Source organism: Aptenodytes patagonicus, chromosome 4 (genome assembly GCF_965638725.1).
Source record: "Aptenodytes patagonicus chromosome 4, bAptPat1.pri.cur, whole genome shotgun sequence".
Taxonomy (NCBI): Eukaryota; Metazoa; Chordata; class Aves; order Sphenisciformes; family Spheniscidae; genus Aptenodytes; species Aptenodytes patagonicus.
Window position 1 is genome coordinate 7,696,694 of NC_134952.1, and position 23,889 is coordinate 7,720,582.

General features: G+C 50.8%; 1 protein-coding gene across 1 annotated transcript; it reads right to left on the minus strand.

Annotated features, from left to right (window-relative positions):
* Positions 1–2,849: 2,849 nt before the first annotated feature.
* Positions 2,850–7,981, minus strand: NKX1-1 (NK1 homeobox 1). Its single transcript, XM_076337567.1, has 2 exons — positions 7,630–7,981; positions 2,850–3,658 (listed from the first exon to the last, which is right to left on the minus strand). Exons 1-2 carry the CDS (start codon positions 7,979–7,981, stop codon positions 2,850–2,852), a joined length of 1,161 nt encoding a protein of 386 aa, XP_076193682.1.
* Between the last annotated feature and the right edge of the window lie 15,908 nt (positions 7,982–23,889).

Consider the following 23,889-nt stretch of genomic DNA (forward strand, 5'->3'; position numbering starts at 1 on the left):
CTGGGGCTCTGCAGTTTTGCTCTTAACTTCTATGAGATCAGACCCTCTGGATGAGGCATTAGAGCAAGGATTATCAATAACTTCCTAAACTACGCTGAGAAAGATACCTGCGGTTCCGTTTTCAGCACTGCTATAAAATGTGAGAAGCCTTGTTACATTGAGTTTAGTGACTAGGGGTCTCAGGCTAACTGACTCCTTCATCCAACAGCTGTGAGCAGTAACACTCACACGAACAGGTTTCACTGGCAGGATGCTAACTGACCTGGAGTAGGAAAATCATCTACTCCAAAGCTCTGAGCAGCTCCCTCTTGGAGCTGAATTATTTTCCACCTGGGGGAATTGTTTGGAGTTCCCGGTGCGTAGACAGGGTTTGACGTATCTCTTAATTAAGCTGGGTCATGTCCCATCCGAGCTAACCGTCCAACTGCTAGTAGCACTGGCTCAAACCTGGTCGGTAATGGGTTAGTTGTACAGTGTGGAAGAGTCTCCCGAGTATCCGTTTCCCAGTTTAGCTGGTTTTCTCCTACCAGTAAAAGCTGTGGAGAGCTTGTTCTCCAAGCGCTACTTGTAATGTTTGCCCTGAAAAATTTACTTCAGAACATCTTTTATCATAAAAGTTCTTATTTTCACACATGCAAACGAGTCTGCTCCGAGACTTCTGGCGCTTGCACGCTTCTGAATGAGGGGAGATGGATACCCGGAGCGGAGCTGGGGTGCCCGCATCCTCCCTGCCATCTCCCCCGCTCCCCGCAGGCCGCTGTGCTTCGGCACCCACCCGGGCAGCGGAAACCACCCGTCCCCGCGGGGGTCCGCACCGCGGGGCCGGCTCCACTCGCCCTTTGCCTGCAGTATCAGCGACGGCGGCGGATTGTATGTCCACGGGAGGGCTGAAACCTTTTATTTCTAGGGTGGGTGCGCGGAGGGGGATGCGGCTGGGGAGCGCCGGGCCGTGCGCCGTCCCTCTCCCCCGCGGCGCCCCACAACCTGCGGCTGCCGGATCTGACCCAGGTTGGGGGACCCACGGAAGGGGACCGGGAGGATGGAGCCGGGGGGGGGGGGGAGCGGGACCCGGGCACCCGGGCAGCGATGCGGGAGGGGAGGGAGGGGGGGAAGGGGGGGGCCTGCAGCCGACCCCGCGGGGAGGCGGGGGGAGGAGATGATGCGCAGCGCTCATCCCCTCTCTTTGCTCCCCAAAATCGCTCCGGAAAACGCTGGTTTCTTAAAATTGCCCCTGGGGAAGGCAGTCGTCAAATTTCCGGGCCGAAAAAAAGAAAAATTTAAAAAAAAATAGTGGAAAGAGAGAGCTCTTCCCCGGCGTGAACTTCGGAATCACTCGGGGAGTGTGGAAACGGGATGGAAGCGTCCCTTTGGCGTCGGGCTGGAAGCTGGAGTTACAGCGGCAGCCAGGTCGGGACGGCCAAAGCGGTTATAACCACCTTCTCTGAAATTACGGGACAAAAATAATAAAATAAGGACTGTGAAAGACCGACTTTGAAACTAATTTAGAAGTAATCAGCGGAAAGGCGGTGGAAAGACTGCTTTATTTTTTAAAGTGGCGGAATCTGAATGAAAGAGCCGATTTATTAAATTTACATGAATCCAAAGTATCAGACTCCCCGTCTGCGGAAACACGGGAGAAACCTCGGATTCTCTACGAGAGGGGAAAAAAAAAAAAAAAAGTATTTTGTTCTTAATATTGCACAACAGCAACCGGCAAAGCCAATTAAGAAAACGCAAACAAGGGAGCTAAGAAGGGAAATACCCTCTCTCGTACAAGAAGAATAAAGTTTATTTGCGCGTAAGAAACGCGCTCTCGGAGCAAACGAAAGGAAAAGAGGGCGATGCAAGGCATTCCTCCGAACGTCTCATGAGCCCGGCGTTTTCCAGAGGAAACTTGTCTGACAAAAATTCAGCCGCAAACCAGGGACTCGGCACCACGGAAGGCCGCCTTTTCCTTAAAGTTTATTGATTGATTTAAAGTGTTTAGCAAACAAAGTGCTTTCTATATCATCTCTTGCTCATTGCTCCCATACCTTATACATTAATTATAAAGTTAAAACTTCTTTGTAACAACCAGAAATATACAGAAATGATTAACGTAAAAAAACAACCCCGCGCCCCACCAGCCCGCCCCCGGCGCCCCTTCCCCGCGTGTCCGCGGCGGCTCGTCCAGGTTCGGGTTTCGCTGAAGAGCGACGTATGTAAAAAATAACCGTCATCGCCGTGAGGTCACGGGAGGGAGCGGCGCGCCGTTGCCTCAGCAATGTCGAGGGACGGGACTGGTAGTTCTCTGTTTTACCCTGAGAGTCAAATGGGTACATAATCTTTTTTTTTTTTTTTTTTAAAGTCTTTTACGAGTGGCCGGACCAGAATAAAAACGAAGCCAAAAAAAAAAAAAAAAATTAAAAAAAATCAAACCCACACAGCAACGAGGGACGGTGAAAATAAAAATACAGGTAACGATGATTTACATCTACTCGTATGTACACGGGGGAGGGAGGTTTTCCTCCTCCTCCTCCTCCTCCTCCCCCCCTCAGGAGCGCAGTCCGGACACGTCGCGTATAAAAAGGGTCGTAGAAATGGTTGCGGGCGCTGGAGCCGCCCGCGGGCGTCGGGGCCCGCCGCGGCCGGTGGGGCGGAGGGGCGGCCGGGGGTGTTCCCCTCCCGGTGCTGCTGCCAGGCGGTTGTTGGTTTCACCTTTCGGGGGGGGCGGGGGGGGAAAGCCGCACGGCGACCGGTCGGTCCCCCGAGCGCCCAGCCGGGCGGCCCCTGAGGGGCGGCGGGCAGGGTGCAGCGGGAAGGGGCCGGGGGGCGAGGAGGCGGAGGAGGAGGAGGAAGGGGCGTCGGGCTTATAGGTGCGGGGTGTAGAAAGCCGGAGCGCCGTAAGTCTGCGAGCCCAGGACGAAGGGCGAGAGGACGGCGGGGCTGGGCAGGAAGGGCAGCTGGGCGGCGCACACCAGCCCGCCGGCGGGGTGTCCGGCGTAGCTGCCGGGCCCGTGCATGGAGAGCGGGTTGCCCATGGGCGGCGAGTGGCTGAGGGGGCTGAGCCCCCCCGCCAGCGCCCCGCCGCCCAGCCCGCCGCCCGCCCCCCCCCCGCCGCCGCCGCCGCCGGTGGGCGCGCTGGTGTCGGCCCCCGGGTTCTGCTTCTTCCACTTGGTGCGGCGGTTCTGGAACCAAATCTTCACCTGCGTCTCGGTGAGGCTGAGGGAGAGCGCCAGGTTGAGGCGCTCGCAGACCGACAGGTACCGCGTGGACTTGAACTTGTTCTCCAGCGCCACCAGCTGCTCGTAGGTGAAAGCTGTCCGCGCCCGCCGGGGCTTGCCCGACTTGGAGTCCGAGCCCGTCCGCTTCCTCTTGGGCTTGGCCTGCTGGCTCTGCTGCCCCGCGCCGGGAGCCGGCGGCGGCTGCTGGGGCGGCGGCGGCGGGGGCGGCGGCGGCGGCGGCGGCGGGGGTGGGAGGCCGCCCGCCTCGGCCGCCTCGGCGTGGAGGTGGCCCGGGTCGGCCTCGCCGGGCGCCGCCGAGCTGCTGCTGTTGCTGCTGCTGCTGCTCTCCTCGCTGCACAGCTCCTCGTCGTCCGGCAGCTCGCTGTCGGGGCTGCGGCTCGGCCGGCTGCTGTAGTCGAGGTCGCACTCCTCGGCCTTGTAGAGCTCGCCGTCCTCTGCGGACAACCGACAGCCGCCGTTAGGCCTCGCCGCCGCCCGACCCAGCCCCAGCCCCAGCCTCCGCCCGGTCCCGACCCCGGTCCCCTCCCGGTGCCGCCTCCCGGGGTGAGGGCGGCGGGGAGAAACCGGCTCCGCGGGGCCCTGCCCCGCCGCGGGGCGGATCCGCCCGGCCGGCGTCCCCGCTGCCGGTGGGACAGGGGTGCTCGGGGAGCGGGGCCGCCCCGCCCGGGGCCCTCCGCCCGCGCTGCGGACGCGGCTGGTCCGTGCCCCCCGGCTGCGCGGCCAGCCGCTCACCCGGCTGGGGACGGGGCGAGGAGCTGTTCAGAAGCGGCCGGGATGGGGCTCGGAGCCGCCTCCGAGGCCGCCCCGGGGACTGCAGCCCTGGGGCCGGGCAAGGGCCGTCCAGGCCGGGGAGGCTTTGCCAGCTCTGCCCTGACCGAGCTACCCATCTTCGGCAAGAGCGGGCACCGAGACGTGGCCAGGGCGGGGGATGCACCCCCCCCGCCCACAAAACACTCGGCGGCCGGAAAGGCCTTTGGGAAGGCGATAGGGGGGTCCCCGGGGTCCCCCGGAGCCGGCGGCGGGGCGAGGTGCCGGCGGGGGGCGAAGCCCCCGCGCTCCCCGCCTGGGCCGAGCCAGCCGTGATTTGGAAGCGGGCAGCAAAGGTGTCACATCGCTTTTAACCGTTCTAGCGACGGGAATCTCCGCGTCGGCGGGAGATTTGCTGGCTTTTGCTCTGGCATTTTTAACCCTTCCTTCGCCTGGTTTGACCTCTTGTCACTTCCCGAGATGGAAGTATTAAAGTGGAGTAAATACTTGTATTGATTAGCAGAGCAGATGCAAACTTAATTAAACTCATTTTGTGTAATGTACAAACTAGTTAACGGTCATTTAATTTATTTGGGTTTATATTACGCTCCAATTAACGGGTCTCCATCGGAGAACAGGGTAATTATCCGATATTTAAGGCTATTGGACTTCTGCTGACGGTTCTGTCGTTATGAAGCCTGAAAGCAAATCGCATTTTCCAGAGAGCCGGCTCCTCCTGACCCCGGCCGGGGGCTCGGACTCCTCCGGGGCAGCCGGGAGGCAAATCCTCTCCGCAGGGACGGGGGTTGGGGGAGGCACCGCGGGCAGGTCGGGGGGCAGAGGCCCAGAAATGCCGTCCTTTTTAGCCGGTGCTTTCAGACACCCCTAAACTTCCCTCCACCCCATACCTGCGACGGGGGTGCAGCTCCGGGAACCCCCTAAAATCAAGGGCTCCTTTAACGTGGTGAACCGAGTTACGCAAATAGGAAGCGCATCGCTCATCTGTCACCCTTGTCCCGCGCGTACTTTAGTTGGTTCTGATCCTCAAAAAACCGAAGGCGCTATCGCATCTCAAACCCGGTCCGTATCCTAACGCCGGACACCGCGAAGCCCATATATGAGGTTAGAGGTGCTTAAAAAAAAAGGCTGTTTTGTTCAGCGAGGTGATTTCGGCTACCGTCGGATATGGCTGGCTCACTGGGAGAGAAAGGGGCAGAGAAGTTTATCCTCCTCACCAGGAAAACATCCCTTAACATCTCGGGCTTCGTGAAGAGCGCCTTCCAGCTCTCTGTTCAAACCGGTGAAGAGAAAACGCCGGTGACACCCACGCGAACCCGGTTAGTTTTCCCCCGGCCCGGCACAGGGCGTGAGGGTGGGCACCCCGCGACCTGCAGAGCCCGGCAAGACCCGCAGGGCGTAACTGTGGCAACAACAATTTCTACAAAGTGCCCGTCGGCAGGTCCGCGGGGCAGACCTGGGGGCTGGGCGCAGCCCCGGCACACGTCGCTCTCGCACGTACCGAGCGGGGACGGTGCAGCGGGTGGCTTAGAGTTTATTTTTCCCGGTAAACTCTAGGAAATCCCAGCCGGGGCTCAACTAAAATTTTCTTTAAACAGAAAAAACGCAGCGCGAACGCAGTTGGCGACGGAGGTTGACGCCGGACTTGCGATTTTGTTTCTGGAAGATGTTAGGTGTTATTTTAACACGGAGTTTTACCCGTTATTTTTAGAGCTAAATGAGTTTTACGAGCGGGGTGTGTGTGACAAGCGCCGTTTTCGCTCTCCTTTCGCCTTTGCGTTTTCCGGGTGCTGGTACTTTTCTGGCCAGAGCTACTTTTCGGAACGCTTCTCCTAAATTAAACCACTGCTTGAGCTACTATTAATTACGATGGGGAAAGAGAGGGATTAAATTTCCTGATTTTCGAGCGGTCCCGGATCTGTCCGCGACTGCTGCCGCTTTACGTGATATCAAGGACCGAAGTGCGAAGTGTCCGGGAAACTTGTCAGCAGGCGAAGCACACCGCTTCGTGATGCCTCCACGTATATTTATTTTTTAGAGAAGCGGTAGAGTTGCATTTCTCTCCTTGTCTGGAGATAAAAGCGTGAGATTAGCGATAGGCTGACCTCGTCAGTCTTTCTGATCGCCCGGATCTATTCGGTATGACAAAAGTCAGATGAGTTTAGACGAATAATTACCCCAGCTACGCATTGCTTTTAAAAATTGCTTTTGAATTCTATTAATGCCCCGCTCCCGCTTTTGTTTTAAAGATTAAAAATGCGTCTGTCGTAAAAGGCTCGGGCCGGAGCAGATTCCAGACCTCGTTCTCTGCCTAATTTTAACTGAAAGAGTCCCGCTCTGGAGGGATTAGAAAGCTCCGAGCCCTCCTCTCCCGCCCCAGACACGGAGAAATTATTTTTCCCTATCCGAGAAGTTTGTCCACCGCCACTCGCCAGCCTCGCTGCCCCTTCTCTCCCCTCTCAGGACACAGAATGGCTATGGATATTTTTCACAAGTGCCATCTTTTCCCCGAAGCGCTCCGCTATCCCCAGAGTCGCGGTGTTCAGAGGTGAGAAAGTTGGGATATTTGGACCCAGAAAGAAAAAGCAATCTAGAGCTTGGGTCGAATGCAATTCCCGATCAATAGCGAGCCCTAATAAGTGTAATAGCTTTTAATCGAGTAATTATCCGAATTTTGACCCTATAATTTAGATGTTAGGGAAGAGTTTGCAAGGTGCTTGAAAGAGATATGCACAATTCGATAATAGGATATCGATCCAGGCAGTCCTACATGCACTCTGGGGCGATTTCCCCCATTATCCAGCCTCTTTACGCTGCTAAGCACATTTTACCTTAAATGTAATCGAAGGAATTTAATTGTTTTTTCCAGAGATAACCAGCATTTTGTCACAATTAGTCTGATTTGTCCTAAAAAAGCCAAGGGGAGAGAGAAAATTGAATCTGTCGCCCAGAGCAACGGGCGGCAGGCTGCGGGGGGGAAGGGCCGGGGAGAGCGGCTCTGGAGGCTGGGGAGAAGATACAGAAAAGTCACAAATGCCTCGGGACACCCAGGCGAGGTGGGGCTCCGTGGGGGCACGGAGAGAGGGTTTCGCATCCCCGGGGCCGGAGCTCCGGCCCTCTCAAGCCTCAGCTCTAGGAGCCGCTTGCAAGTTCGCCCGAGCCCGAGCTCCCACCCAGGGCTGCCTCTTCCCGGGAGGAGGAAGAGGATGGCGGGATCCCTCCCCGCCCCGGCCGGCCCGACACCCCCGGGACTGATCCTGCCGCTCCCGGGGATGCACAGGTCGAATAGCCCAGGGTGTCCCCGCCGAGCTCCCCGGGGCAGGCGGGCCGAGGGCGGGGAGAGGGGCCCGGCCGGTGCCGGGCCCGGGGGCACGCCGGCAGCCCCGGCCTGTCCCGGGGTGATGCGCCCGTCCCCCCGCCCTGCCGTCCCCCAGCCTAACACAGTTTTCCACCTCTACATCTAGCAGCGGCAATGCGGGGACCGTTTGCACTTCCCCGAGACCCGGCTGCCCCCAGCGCCCCGGCTCCCGGGGCTGCTTGCGGGGGAAGGGATGGTCTTTAAAAGCATGCAAGCCCCTTCCCCGGGGAGCTGGGTGCAGCCCCCCGTCCCGGGGGGCTCCGAGCCCCCAGACCTACTTACTGATCAGGTCTGCGGACTTCTTGCACGTGTCGAAATCTTCGGCGAGAGCCTTTTGCTCGGCCAGCTCCGTCCCTGAGTCCTCGGGCTTATCCTCCGCCCCCAGCGTGAACTCGGTCCCCACCGATTTGTACAAGACCGCGCACTGCCTCCTTTTGCTGTTGAATTTGTTAGGGTCCAGGATGTCGAGCACGGAGAAGGAGGTGGTTCTGTGCACCATGGGCAGCGCGGCCACTGCCCCCTCTTGTCCGGGGGTGTTGCTCTGGTTGTCCCCTTGCCTGTCCCGATTTCCAGGGCAGGAGTAGAGCGGCAGCTCGCCGCCGGCCGAGAGCCGCTGCTCCCCATGGCTGTCCATGCCTTCCCCGTGCAAGCCGCAGGACTCCCCGCCGATGCCAGCCGCGGCTGCGGGGGCTGTCACCGCCGCGGCTGCCGCTGCCGGGATGGAGATGTCACCGACCTTGTCTCTGCTCACATTCATGACTCTTTGCAGAGCCCCTCTCGGTTGCAACTTCTCCCCCCCCCCCCCCCCCCCCTTGCTCTCCCCCCCCCTTCCTCCGGCGAAGTTGAGCTGGAAACTCCTCCCCGGCCCCCGCTCCGGCTGAGGGGCGAGCCGCTGCCTTCAGCTCCCCGGGGCTGCGCTGGGTCCAGCCGGCCGGGAGCCTCCGGGGGAGGCAGGGAGTCACAAGGTGATGCTCGGCTCAGAGCCTCCACTCAGCTGCTCCTTCTTCCTTCTCATCATCCTCACCAGGCTGCCCAGGCACTCCTGCCCCCCCCCCCCCCCCCGCACACATACACACAGAGGCAAGGCTGTATCTTATTTATGCATTCATATTTAGCACTGGATTGTAATTGGCTACAAATTAATCCCTTGCCCATAATAGTCTGTAATCTTCATCACGGGAGGAGAGACACGGTGAAAGTGTGTGCCGGGGGGAGGGGGGCAGAGAGGGAGAGAGCGAATGAAGGATGGTGTTGGCTGTGATATACTTGGCTGTCAGCTCTGTTTCAGCACACCTCCACTCATCTGGAAAGCATCTAAATAGCCTTATTTGGAGAAGTGGGAGGAGATGACGCTTTCTTTTAAATAATTGCGGGATCAATATAAAGAAGATATTATACACAGAAAATGGGAACTTAAGGTCTTCCATCCTTAATAGCGGCGTTAGATGATCAAAGGGGATTATGTGTGTGGGGGGCGCTCGGAGGTGTCAGCCCCCAGCACCTGTTTCCCTTCCCTGTTGGTTTTATTAAATTAGAACAAAAGGAGAAAATTATGGACGGAGGTTTAGTGGTCGGAGCGGGGCTTGTGTCCGCGGACACACACACCCTCACACGCTTCCCTCTCCCTTAGCTAATTAATTAAAATTAAATATCAAATGTAAGTGCCAGGAAAGTGCTGGGAGAAAATTAATACCTTTAAACGGCACAAGACAAAACACGACGATCAATAAATTCTGAGTAACTGGGAGAAAAGCTCTGTTCCCTCCCATGCAGGAGTAAAGCACTAACCAGACCTAACTTCCACTTTCGAAAAAAAAAAACAAAACCCAATCCAAACCCTTCTTATTAAAAGTGGTTTTAATTATGGAAAATGAAGAGATAGGAATAAAAGTTATCTGCGAATTATAAACCCCGAATTTCTTCCCCTACCTAATTTCCTTCCCTTTCGTGTTTTGGCTGCTCCAGTCGCTACTCAGTTTGAATTAGCTGCCAGGAAAAAAAAAAGGGGGGGGGGGGGGGGGGTAGGAAAGTAGAGAAAGCATAAAAGGAAAATTAGATTTTTTTTGTCTTTGAGGCTGGTGACACATACAAGGACAGGTCCTTTGCAATTACCGCGGGCAATGATCCTTTAGAAAGCAGAAATTAAAAGTTGGGAGAAATAATGGGTAAAACAATCAGCTTGTAATTTTGGTAGGGCTTGGACATGATTAGTCCATCAGCGGGCTGGGCCCAGGGGAGTCCCGCTGAGCGGGAGCCCACAACAGCCCCCGCTCATATATTATACACCAGCCCTTAGATTTTAATCAGACACCACAACAGCGTCCTTTCCCTTTTATGACTTTATTATGCTTTATCTTTAAATTATAAATCACCTCCTGGGTTGAAATGGTATGTATAATCTCTGATCTTGCGTAGGTAACTACCTCTCCCCCTTTTCCTGACCTTACCGCCGCGCACACACAGCGAGAGCGAAGTTTTAATCTGCATGTACACACGCTTGCACAAACACACACCCGTCTGTTTGTCTGTTTGCCTGTTAGCAGCTCCTCTTTCCCTCCTCCTCCTCCGGCCGTGCCTCTGATCTCATCCTTTCCTTCGGATAAATTTTCCTCCCACCACTTCTGCCCGCAGTTCTGGGACGTTATTTATGAAAAGTAGATGGTAGTTTAGGCAGATGCCGATGACTTGGCTTTATCAGATCTGCTGTGGTAGTCGCCCGCATTTGTACCTTCTCGGAGAGAATGCGGGTTTTGGGGGGTGGCGGCGGTAGGGACAGTTTTTATCTCCCGGGTCAGCAGATCTTAGAAAAAAAACCATCCTAATTGTAATTAAATCTCTGTGCCCGGTTCCCGGGCAGGGGCAGTGCCCAAGCGTGCAGAGTCCAGAGCGGCTAAATTAGCACAAATTCCCGGATTTGCGCCGGGTGCTCGGAGGAGAAAGAGCCACATATCCCCAGGGAGCACCCCCAAAGAGAGGGGCACCTCCTGCTCACCCCGGCGTGCTCGCAGGCGCCGCCGGCCCGGTGGGCACCGTTACAGACGACCCCCCCCGGGGTGGTGCGGGGAGGGGGGGACAGAGCTGGGGGGAGCAGGGATGCCGGGGGGTGCAGGGATGCTGGGGAGGCACGGCCGGGCCCCATCCCGACAGGACCCCCAGCCCGCCCAGCGCTTTTGTTTGTTGGCGGTTTAAAGCGAGTGTTATAAAGATGTTCTATTGCTCCTAATCACAATTGATTGTCAATTAGAGCCTCATTTGTGCAATCTCCATCCATCTGCCATCTCTGGTTATCTGTTCACCAGAAAGTTAGCGCTGATTATGGGGCCCTAGATGAGTTGTGACATGTAATATCTCTCTCGTGATCGGGCCGGGTGACCGGTCCCGTCTTGCTCTCCAGGAAGACGGTCCTTTCCATTTTCCTTGCAGGAGGGACGAGCAACAGCCTCTCCCGGGCGAGCGAGTCGGGGAGGCGCTGCCTTTCGGGACTAAGGGGTGCTGGGGGGTGAGGGGCTGGCAGGGGACCCCCCAGAAGGGCGGCACCGACGCCATGCAGAGCCAGGTCCCCACGTTTTGGGCCCGGACCCCTTGCCCCGCTGGGGAAAGCTGCCACGGAAACGTTTCCTTCTCCAAAATGAATAGGGAGACACACGGAACACCCTCGCGTTTTTACAAGCCTCCCCGCCGCAGCGATAGTTATCTCTGTAGTTAGGCTGAATTATACCTGCGGGGAGGTGATATTTCCAGAGCCCGAAGCAGCCGGCGGCCGGAGCATCTCCCGGGAGCCGCCGGCCCCTCCGCCACCCCGGGCGGTCCCCGCCGAGCCCCCCCGTGCCCCCGGGGAAGCGGGGAGGCCTCTGCCCCGCCGGAGGCGAAGGGCTCCCCTCGGGATGTCGCGGTTAAGGACGGGATCCGATGCCTTGGTTTTGCGAGGGAAGGGCAGGGAGGACCCCGCAGAGGGCTCTGCCCCAAGTCCCGCCGGTGCCCGGTCACCCTTCGCCCTCCGAGGGAGGCAGGCCGGGCACCCTGCGGGGGACCGGGGGTGCCCCCGCTGCTTTCCAGCCCCTGGCAGCCTCCGGAGCCGAGGCCTCCGGGGGCGCTGGGGCGGGAGGGGAGGTCCCGCTCGCTCCCACGGCTACCAGCGGTTTTCCGCCCCGAACTCAATTAGTTAATACCGAATTTCAAATTAGATTTCAGCAAACTCCGGATCAACGAACGAGCCTTTTTTTTTTTTTTTCTTCTTCGTGTTTTTTCTTTTTTCTTTTTTTTTTTTTTTTGACTGTCCACCATTCATCCCCCCTCCCCGTCCCTGGGGGCTGTGGAGCTCCGGGTAATTAAGGGCGTTTATCGCTGCGGTAAAACAATTTAGCAGCCCTCGCTGCGTCGAGAAGGTCACTCCGGTGGCCGCACCAGGCGCGGAGCCTCCGCGTCCCTCCGCGCTCGGCGCTGCCCCGGCACAGCGAGGTCCCGCCGACCCGGGTCTTTCCGCGGCCGCATCTGCCCGGCTGGGGGGTCCGGGAGGTCCCTTGGGCTTCTCGCCTTCCCCATTTTGTTTCCTAACGCAATCGGGCTCCAAAACTCATCTCGTCCTGCTCTGAGCGGGTCCTTCTCGGAGGATTGTTATTATTGTTATTGTTATATTTTTTTTGTGCCCCTGGCTTCTGTGGCCGCAAGCAGCGCCCCGCCAGCCCCCGAGCAGCGGGGCCAGCCCCCGCCTCCCACACGGTTCTTGGTCTCATCCTGATTTTGTGCCCCGCGAGTGTCTCTCCGCGCAGGGCAGAGCCGAGGACCGGGGACAGGCGGTCACCTCGGGACGCCCGGCTCTCCCCGGGGAGGTGGGGACCCGCCCCCCCCCCCCCCCCCCGAGCCAAAATCAGGGAATTAATTAACACTACCCACGAAGGCAAATGATTTAGGGGAAAAAAAAGATTCTGAAGCAGATCTCGCCCTCTATCAATGCAGTGTCAGGTCCTCATAGTAGAAGATTTAAAAGCCCTGGGGATTCCAGGTTAGGGTAGTAATGAGCTTAATTGAGGTTAATGCTTCCTGCACAGCTCCTTGATTATTAAATTAATATTATCACACACATGAATCATAATTAGAAGTTTAAATAATGCTCTAGGGGAATCCTCGGAGGATCTATTAAACAGTTCCCTTCCCTCTCGCCGGCTCCCTCCCAGCTCCCCGGCAGCCCGGGGGCAGCCCCGGGGGCGGCTGGGGATGGGCGCTGCTGGCGGGGGGGGGGGACGGGACGGAGGGAGAGATGCCCCCGAGTGTCACGGAGGGGGATGGGGGAGGGGGACAGAGAGAGGCGCAGCGGCACCCGCGGTCCCTCGTTGCCCTTCAAGCCTCAGCTCGGCGGATCCTCGTTTAAACAGCCGCTCCCCCCCGCCTCCTAATTTGGGCGCTTATCTCCCAGCACCCGGGAGTTTATATAAAATACTCATAAAGTGCCTCGTTGTCACTTATCGCGGCTGGGATCGCCTCTGCAGGGGCTTTTTCACACACCTCGCGAAAGCCGATCCGTTTTGCTGGGAGCATCCCCGGGCCGCCAGCCGGGATGCTGGGCAAGGAGGGGGGGGGAGGAACGGGGAGACCCCCTCTCTTCCCCGGGTACCAACCCCCAGTTCCCCTGCCCGCGGCCCCAGCCCCCGGCACGGCCGAGACACGCGTGGGAAGCAGCATCGGGGTGGGGGGGTCCGGCCTGGCTAGGGGAGCAAAGCACCCCCCCCCTTCTGCCCCCCACTCCCCGAGCGGGGATGCTGCACCGCACCGACAGCAGCACCGTCCCGTTTGCAGGAGCACCGGGGACACACACGTGCTGCAGGGACAAGCGGCTCATTTTATTATTATTATTATTATTATTATTATTATTATTATTATTATTATTATTATTATAATATTCCTAACGCAAGGTTAAAAGAGGGGGTGGAAGCGGTGGTGGAGGGGGCACACACGGCTCCTCTGCATTGCGGGGGACATAGGTGTAAAGGAAAAAATAAAATAAAAGAGAAATCTGACGGCCGGCACGCAGGCAGCTCTTGCTTGCTCTCTCTTTCTATTTATTTTCCTCTCTGTTGCTGAAACATATTGAAGGGGGAGAAAAAGGAAACATTAAGATCAACTGTGAGCCTTGCCGACGGTTTAACGATTTCAAATGAGCTCTGACTCTGGTGAAAATCTGACAATTACCCATCAGGATGGCAGATGATGGTTAAAATTACCAGAAATCAATATTCTCACCGGGTGTCCCAGCCTGATAAGAGAGACCAAGACAATGTTGACTATTAAAGTCGACAGCTTGAGATATTACACTATTAGTTATGCTATTTTTAATAATCTATAATATTTGGGCTATAATTAATTAATTATACGGGTCAGATAATATCTGGGGCTGGAATGAGGTCTGAAGGGTCTATTAAGGTTGGTAATGAGAAAGGAGAAATCTAATCTAAGGACGAGGAGCCGTGAAGGAACAAATATACAACAGACTTCAGATAGAGCGAGAGGGAAGGAGAAGGGCTATTGCAGACTCAGTGCACACACCTCTGCTCTTCTCATCTCCCAGGCAGAGGGGCTGCCCGCGATAGCATCTCCCCCCGCTCCTTTATGCGGGTACCCATCGCTTGTGGCAGAGGCCTGGCTCTCACTGAGATGCTACGGTCCCTGCCAAGCTAGTGAAGGAAAAAAAGATTTGACTCGTATTAAGGAATTCATGCTAAAAAATAAGGAAAAAACCAAATAAACCCCAGTGGGTCATGTGTCTCCCGTCATCCCCCCCACCCCGACAGCAGGTTTCTCTTATTATTGGGATGTGGGGACTCTTCAGGCAGTCATGAAGTTCAACCCTCCCTCCAAATACTGCTAAGCCCCTCCTCGCAGGTACAGTTTCTGACATTGGCCGTGGCATCTGAACAGCCTTTGCGGTGCCCCAGGTTGCGCAGTTATTTAAGATGTATGCCTACATCCATGCACTAATGGCACATGCATGTGAGCGTAAACATCGCTGTCTATGAATACATTATGTACGGATACTCCTTTCTGTAGATACACAGGTTTATATAAGGAACATATGCAAAACACACAAATACACACGTGAAAGAATAAAAACTAACTGCATTGTAATGCACATATGTGAATGCACCTATTTATCCATCTTAAAGTGTTTATGCGCATTGCATGTATCAGCCACATAAAATGGCGTTATTCCCTTCTCCGCAAATGAACTTCAGCTCAGACCCAGTGAATTATAAACTCTCTTCTTGCTCAGCGTTACTAACCAATATTCTAGGTGTGACACTCAGGGCTTTACCTATTTTACATCGATTATAAACACCGCTCCTTCTACTGCTACCATAATCCTTTTTCTAGGGGTGTATTATTTATCATATTAGTTCTACCCTTAGTAGTTACAGGAGGGTGTGTTGAACAACATCCTTTTGTACAGACTGATGAAAACCGCATTTTCTAGTTATGCTTAGATTAGCCAGGGTATTAATCCTTTCTTTTCCCAAGTAACATCTTAATTTCATCATTTTCAATAGGCCTCTCCTGGTCATACTTTTCTCAGCGCTCTACTTATAAGATAGTCCTTGTCCAGACCTGGAAACCACAGAAGTATTAAAAAAACGTTTGCAATGGCAGAGATCCTTCTGGGAAACTGTTATAGTTCGGTAGGATTCAGTCCTTGCCCAACTCTTCGCTGTTGTTAATTGAAACCCAAAGCAGAGTCTGCAGAAGATGCCAGCAAAAGGCTGATGTTACCCTGCCCTATGTCTCTTCTGCATCCAGCATTGGTATTTCCCTCTTCTTCCCAAGCCGGTGCCTGACCAAGGCCATTAGTAAGGCGATGAGGTGCTGATTGAAGGCAAACCTGAGAAGTTGCTAGGTGGGCATGGGAGACACAACTCCTGCAGGCGCTGCTCACAGCACCTTCCCAGGCAAGAGCGACTCTACGAGCAAATGAAGGTCTTTCTCCCATCAGCCAAGAAGGAAGGGAGAAAAAGAGATTCTTCTGTTTCTTTCATTGTTTTTATATGTAAAGGAGTAAATTAACAAGAAGATCTAAATGGTTTACTCTTCATATTTAGACAGGAGGTTAACAATACTGCCAGGACTTAGCAGTTGTGATGGGTTAGTGAAAATGTCCCCAACTCTTGTTGATGGTTGTGTGATTTTCAAATGCTGGTAGAGCTGGGGAAGCATAAATTTGCGTGGGGCAGTTGGAGGGAGATGGAACTGAGCCTCCAAGTTTTTCAGTTCAGGAGCAAAGCAAGAAGCCAAAACTCCAGCCCTATTAGCTTAATTGTTCAGTAGAATAAACCTGGTGAATTCAATGCAGATTGCCACATCCCTCATTTGCCCATATTGACAGGCTGCTCTGGGCTGCTTGTGTTGCCCATACTCTGAGCTACAGAAAAGGGTGCCAAGGTGTTTCCATAGTCACCTCCCAGTTTTTGGAACCTGACCAACTTCCGCTACATCCCAGACTTCTGCCCTCTGCTGCAGAACTTCACTGAAGTCCCCGCAACACCATTTGTGACGAATTTGATTTGGGGGGGGACAGAGGAAGCACACAGGTTGCTCATATAGTTATGAATCACTCTTGTCAAATACAATCTCGGAAGGGTGAGCAATAAACCTCTATCATGATTTTGTTATTTAAGCATTTAGAAATGAAGGTGATAGAGATATAAGACACACTGAGAATAAAAAGATTATCCTTTTAGATCAAATCTAAAGAGTTAAGTCAAAGGGGCAGCTCTACAAACTGGTGCAAATTAGGCTATCTCCGTCAGCTGATTTACACCAGGAGGGGATCTAATGCAAAACTGCCTGATGCTTTATTGCAAGACCTTGTTGAAACCTGAAACCCCAGTCTTGTCAGTACTGAGGAACTTCCTGCATGTTCGAGTAAGTGTATGGAAGGCACTGCCCAATGTGCTTCTGTAACTAGGTTGGAGTGTTTTAAGGCATGCCTGGCATGCAGTTACTCCTCTCCTTAATACTATGGTCCCACCTGAGACGTGGTAATTCACTATTCAGTTCCAGACTGGGGAGGAAGGAAGGTAATTTTTTAGGCTGCCTAAATACAGATTGAAAGCGTGTTCTCCTATTTATAGCCAAACAAAGTGGATATACTGGAGCATTTTGCAACCATTTTCTGTGCACTTAGAATAGATGCAAAAAACTGCATCAGGCAAGAAGCAATAGAAATGCTGTATGCCTCAGTGCTAGAGAGAGATGTTTCTCAATTTAGGTATTTGAAAGCCAAATCCAAGTTAGGACTCCCTTTTTAGCTAAGTATTTAACACGAAAATTTGGACCTGAACTCTCAGCCAGGCACCTTAGATTCTGAATCAGACTGATTTATAATTTCAGAATTATTGAAATTAACAACTGGAATATTCATCAAGCAGATTAATTGATTGTTGCAACACATCCAAGCAACGTAGGCTGAAGTGTATTTGCAGAGAAAACTGTGGGGCACCTGACACATGGTATCTGCATGGCCAGTTCTACAGGATGAAAGGCTTGTGAACTCCATCAGCCAGGAATCTTAAATGTGAAGGAAAACATCATAAAGTGTGGTAAGTCAGTGGCTGATAATACTGTGACATTTGGAAGTGCACCCATTTTGGTATCAGTGGGACATCAGTTTGTGAAGATTAGCTAAAACTAGGGAAAAGATTTGCAGATAAGACATAAAAGTAACTGAGCTTAAAGTCCAAAGCAGCAAAGAATCCTGTCCTGTCCCTACATATAAAAAAAGAGTAGTTAAAAGGATAATATTTATTGTCCTTTGTAGCAAATTATCAATACCTAGAACGTTGAAAACAAGTGTCAGCCAGTACAGTAATTGCAGTTACAGAAATAACAAACAAAACTACACCCTCAGCTATTTATAACTGCAGTGTACTGGACTTTGCTTTGAAAATAGTGTCATTCTGTAAATGATATCATTCTCTACCAAGCAGAGCTGTGTGTCAAACCTGGAGCCCTTGCACAAGATTAACATCTGTTCATGGAAAGCAGCATTTACTCATGTGATTTTATCACTGGATGATGGGGATTTAAGAACAGTTGTATATATAGTGTTGCTTTGATAAGCATATCATAAATTGAAGGAGAAAAAGTCATAAACAGATATATAAGTTTGTCTGTAACAATGGCTGTTTCTCATAAATGTTGTGACTCCCATTTTCTGGCTATTGAAACAACTGCAGATACAGGCAACAAGAATAATCTGTACCTGTGGTTGAACCAGGAACGGGAACAAAACTCCCAACTGCCAGATTCTGTTATTTCTGATGATGAACTTTGCTTGAAAAATAGATCAGAATGGTTATGAAACATAGATGAGGGTGGGAAAGATTCCCCAAATTACGTTTCATCTTTCAATTCTGCTGTCCAAAAGTTAATTGTCTACTCTACGTTAGTTGTCTAGGCTGGCACCTTAATTATTGTATAGAAGAAAATGTTTCCGTGGGGCATTTCATTCCACCTGTCTTGGATGCCTTAGGATCTAAGGCACACAGAAAAATCGTCAGGTGATAATAAGCACTATTCCTTCTGCCTTTTCAGACAGAGAAACCACTCTGGATTCCTGGTTACAACTTTGCTGTTTAAATAGAAATGCACATAGCCGTTTCCTAAGTGTTTTGGGAGACTGAGTGAAGGGCAGAAGCCTTGCTGAAATTGGTGGTCCTGCCGTTTTCTTTTTGCCTTAAACCTGCTTTTATTTCCAAACCTCACTACCAAGATGATGGGTTCGTATCAGATACGTGTGCCTTTTAGCTCATCCATCGAGTCCTATGCCCTGATTCTAAGCCTCAGTGAAACTGATGGGAATCGTGGTGTTAGTGGGCCCTGGCTCAGTCCCAAAGACTGTTTCAGTCGCATCTTCATTTCATTTTTAAGAGAATCAATTGCTTTAAAGCTGATGACACATGTATCTTTATTAGACTGACCCAGTTATCGGTATAGGTTCACTTTGTACCGCCTTGGGTTGCCAAACACAATCTGTTTGACGGATGTCGGGTCCATTTCTTTGCATGATCATTCTTCCAGCAGTCAATACTGAGGTTTTTTAAGGTATCGACCAGACAGCTATTGGATGAGGCAGGGCCACATGACCTACTGACCTAAAATACTGTAGCAAAAGTGGCGAAGATATGAAATCAATAACTTTATTGAAACAAATATCTGAGGTGACACTTTCTGCAGAAGGATTAAATGAAGAGGGTTGTTGTGGAAATAGGTCAAATTCTACATGGCTGATTCATGTAAGAACCCCGTCGGGTTAATGGGAATTCACGTGAGCGAGAGAAGCAGAGGAGCAACATTTGGTCCAGTGTCAGGGTGTGCTGGGCTCAACAATGCTGTGCAGTCCAACCGAGGAACGTGCACAGAGGTCTAAGGAACCAGGATGTATCTGCTGGAATGACTCTGCAAATGTCAGAGATCTGAGTCCTCTGACTCTTCTGACGCCCTGCTTCTCCACTTGTCCTTGAATGACTCTTTCAGCTGTACCAAGGGCTGCAGCTCTATGCTCACAGTGGCTGAGAGCTCTGAGGAGCATTGGCTGCTCTGGGATGACTTGCAAGGCAAAGTGTTGATCATCTGTTTCCACTGCTGACTTCAGGGGGACTTGTGGGTGCTCAGTGACACACAAGTTCTGGCAGCCCCCGGGGAATTATATGCTCACAAATGTACTTTGTGTGCACGTATACTGGTCTTTCATTTGAAACTGTTTGCATGGCTTCACGAGGATGGAGAAACAATGGTAAACCCACCTCCCACGCATAGGCACACTATATTTATTTTGTTAGTGTTTCAGATTTCATGGGTATTTTAAACTATCTAGCGTAGCCTCGTCATCATTACCCCATGCTCAGTGATCATGGCGTTTCCAGTTTTAATTTTCATCTTTAGCTGTTTTTTTCTTAATGCTTGAGTAAAACCCCAGCCCTTTAGGTGAATCCAAGCATTTCTCAAAGCAGAAAATGTTGTCATCAGCACCAGTTAATATATAAAATCTTGCTGTCATTTACTGTGGAACCACAGGAAAAAGAATTTAATAAAATAAGTTATTTTACTTTCTCAAAAAATAACATCTTTGATTGTGAAACAAAGAGGAAAGAAAGAGTGAAGAAAAGCTCAATAAACAGCCTTTTTATTACTGTTGCTAGAAATAAAATAAGGGTAAGGGAGACTTGGCCACTGTTTTATTGTAGCCGTGAATTCACTTCTTTCATTTAAGTGTCTGTCACATTAGTAGAAAAATACAGACCACTCTGAAGTGTGTACACTGGCTATGACTATGCCCATTTTTCATTTTAAATAACTTTCAGCTATTCTTTCCTTTCCGAGTTGGAGGTGGCAGGCTGGTATAGGTAGGTGTGCAAAATGAAAGCAGCATCTTTCCGGGGGCTCTAGGTCAGAATTTGGCACAAGGATTTCCCTGTGGCTTTGCTCAGTTCACACTGGAATACAGTCTCAGTTTAATTGAAAGAATTAAAATGAGAAGAATTGGCTTGAATATATGCGCTTTATTTAATACTGCCACATTATGTTAAACTTAATAACAAATGAAATTATTCACAAATCACTTCTCACTATTGAATGTGTGTTTTGTGAACTGAAATGAATTAACTATGAAGTCACTTTGCATCAGTGTTTTTGTATGTCAAACATTTCTCTCTATACTACAATGCTGAAATGATGGCTCATAAGTCATTCCTAGTAGATATATGCAAGTTTAACTGGATTAATTAAGGACTGAAGCAACTTTAAAATAGGCTTGCAAATTTTTTTTTATAGTGCATACAATGTTTACACTATAAACACTAATAAGCTTTTATATAATACATGTATTTGGGAGATGATCTTGAGAAAGGCCTTCTAGTTGTAGAAGACTTGCAGGAATTAGGATAGAAATGAACTCGGTAATGAAATTCAAACAGGAGTTAGATTCCTCCAAAGTATGGTGCATGTTTCCTGCTCACATACAACATCTCTGTAGCACTCACTGTTAAATTAGTCTGTAATGTCCCTCTGCATTTTAAATGGTGCCAGATGAGACCACCCTTCTTTCTCTCTGTGAAATCAGTTGGGCTGCTTACAGAGGAAAACACTACCGACTGTGAGGAAAAGCAGCAGAACATGGCAAAAATGGCCTTCCAAGTTATATTACAATGGCGAGCAAGAGCACCAGTACTATTATGGTAGCGACTACACCTATAATGAGGCATCAGGGAGGGAACATGCACCTGCGGCATTTATCTCTTTATGTATACACCTGCCTTCGTGAGATACGTTTTACTGTAGCTTCTTCAGGGTTTGAACGTGAGCTAACGTATTTTTTAACATGCTCTGTATCTTTCCATATTCTGTATCTCTGCGCGGAAATATTTCCGTACTTTCCTCCACCATGAGTTCAGTAATAACAATGATAATAATGGCCAGCTCCGGGTTTCTCAGTTGGTTCTGCCTATTACATTTCTTTGGATTTATGGATTATATTGCTTTGGATTTATGGAAAAAAGCTGGTGTTACAAATGCAGGTCTTCTAAAAGATATTCACCAGCTCTCAGCCACAGCTCACTACTTGAAGAAATTAATCCTCTTTATTAATTCAAAGTCATGAAAGCAAGACAGAGTTATTAGACCGCCTTCTTTTTAGTCTCCTGCATGCTGCTTTCTGTGAACAGTGGCCCCTGAACAAACACCAGATTTTTAGGGCTTGATTAAAGCCTGTGTCCGAGGATGGCATCTGAGTTCTGCCTTGAAGTAGCAGTTCCTTCCAAGGGTTACCAACCCTTCATTGGAAGAGGAGGAGGGAAAGCCAACCTTATTTCTAACCTGAACTTTTTTGGCCTCAGTTCCAGTCAGTGGCTCAGGTTTTGTTCTTTCTCGTTAGACTAAACAGGTCTTTGGCATCTGACAGTTTTCCTTCAACTTTACTTACTAACCACATCTTATACATGTAAAACTAACTGACTATCCTTCAGAGAAGTAATCTTTGCCACTTTTCTTCTTCCAAAGCCAGTGAAAATAAATGGGTCTCATGCCAATTCTTGAGGATAAACAAACCAGATATTTTAGTCCAATGCGGGAGAGAGGATGCCATAGATGAGGACCTTTCCCAGAAAATGGCCTGTTGGTATCCTCTTCTCGTTTACTCATGCCTCTGCTGACTGTATCTGAAGCAATACAGTATGGGGAAAATGTATATACTGTCAAAGTCATTGGGTGTTTTGCATTCAGGAGTCCCTGAATGCACAAGCTGTTTGCATTCCAAGTGATCTGTTCTTATATCCATGTGGGGGAAATACTTCGTAGCTCTACTTTCATGACATATTTTATATAAGGTTATTGTTTCTGTATACTATCTCGCTATTTTCTATAGTAAGCTGACAACAGACACCCTAAGGCTTTAGTATTGTTATAATAATGGGGATCTGGCATGGCATAAATCTCTCAGATTTATATACACGCGCATGCGCACACACACTCTCTCTCTTTTTCTTCTTCAAAGTCTTTCTGTGACAATATGATGTTCTTCATGTATGTTTGTAAGTTTTTAGTGTCTTTGAACCCTGATTCATAGCCCTGCTCTTTGCCTTGCCCCCACTGTAGTTGCTGTCAGACTGGTTCAGAAGTTTGGGCTCAGGCTGCTGGTAGGAAATCCTCACAGGGACTGAACTTTGTAGAAAGGCTATCTGAATTAAATTATTTATAATGAGCATGCATGGCAATTGAAGCCTTGTAATGCTAACCACTGGCTGCATTTGTGAAATGAATACATTATATTCAAATAAGGGGAAGAAGTCATAATGTTTGTGCAGCATGCACCGTTTGCCAATCCATGGTATTTACATTCTATACCTCTTTCGCTTAAATGTTTATACCTTAACAGATATTTTCTCAAGATTGAGAGACTGCCTGATATAATAGCAAGTAATCTGTACTGAACCCGAGCATCAACTGATTACCAGGCTTGCTTGAATTACTATATGCTATTACAGTATTTTAGGAACCTGTAATATCCACCATTACTTTCTCTTGTGAGAGTCCTTAGACTGACTTGCCGTTGCCATTTTTCCCTCTTCGGCAAATAAATATCATAGTGTATCCAATACAATCAGCAGAGTGTAACCAGAGTGTATGAGTTTTTAGCACAGATAATTAAAGCCCAATGTTCTCCACTGTAACAATTACAAGTACTTGAGAAAACAATGACAAGGTCATCCTGCGAATACGGCCATCCATCAGGGAATTCGCTGCCTTAATAAAACAATAACCCACTTGTTTAGAAACTAACATACAAAGGAAGCGACAACAAAATTGTTTCCTTGGACATATGTTCCCTTAACCACATAAATGTGGAGCAATAGCACATATAGTACGTTTAGCTAATTAAGACCAATTTCTCCTATCTGCCCCAGGTACCTTGAGTTGTGACTAAATCTTTATGTCGGTATAGAAAAGGCCGCTATTTTCCTTCGGGAGCGATGTGATGGCACACATGCTCTACGGGCAGCCCTGACCCTGAGCGGTGCATGCTGAACTTCCCCAGCAGCACCCACAGCAGATGTGATTGCACTCTTGGGTAAATATCGATGTGCCTCAGCTGTCCAACATCACCTACTACCACATAGTTGCACACAAATCGATGCTCAGGCATGACCTTGGGTTGGAAAGGGAGAATTCTGAGTTTATTTAGTGTCATAGCCTGGGCCCAGGACCTGCCTTTCCATAATCTGGATAGACTGTGGCCAGTGGGTCATGCTTGGGTGACACATGACAGGGACTGGGGTCCCATCACTGGGACTTGTGTCCTAGACTTGTCCTTTTCTTGGCTCAATGTGGACACTTCAGCTGCATTTCTCCTGTCCTTGAAGCCGACTTCCTGGGCTGTCCATAGTGCCTGGGCCTGTGCTTGAAGGATGCTTCACAGAGGGGAAGGAAGGATGCTCAGTCTGTACCCTGCCTTCCAGGGTGTGCCATCATGAAATCTGAATTTCCTCACCCCTTGGAGTGACCCCACAGGTACAGAGCATGCAAGGCTCCATGTATTACGCTACTGCACCACATGCAGTTCCCTTGCACTTGGTGCATGGCAGGCTTCTTCAAAACCTCTGCCTGTGTCCAAGGCAAGGCAGGGGGCTCATCAACAGAGAACCATCTGGACCAGTGCATTCTCAGCTCCAAACACAAAATCCACTGGGCCTACTGGCCTTCCCAAGCAAGCTGTTCCCCTGCCAGGAGTGATAAAGCTGCCTAGCAATAAAAACCTGTGTCAGACCCCATGAGGAGAGCAGCAAGTCATAGCTCTCCTGGCCAAAACTAAGAGTGGTTGGATACTAGTGGTGTATTATCATACTGTTTTACTTTCTGATTTGGACTTTTTGCTTCATTTGTCCATGTGCTGCCCTAATCCTTTGGCTCAAATGGGAGCTGCTCGGTCTGTGAATATGTGGGCTGTGTGGTATAAGCAAGTTTTGCCCTTGGTAGGGAGCGGTGTGGAGGGCTGCTAGCCCTGAG

Bases quoted from the DNA above. Each gene is read 5' to 3' on its own strand.
- NKX1-1 (XM_076337567.1), bottom strand. From the start codon at position 7,981: ATGGACAGCCATGGGGAGCAGCGGCTCTCGGCCGGCGGCGAGCTGCCG. The intron at 3,659-7,629 runs GTAAGTAGGTCT...GGTTGTCCGCAG, and splicing joins GAAGTCCGCAGACCTGATCA to AGGACGGCGAGCTCTACAAG.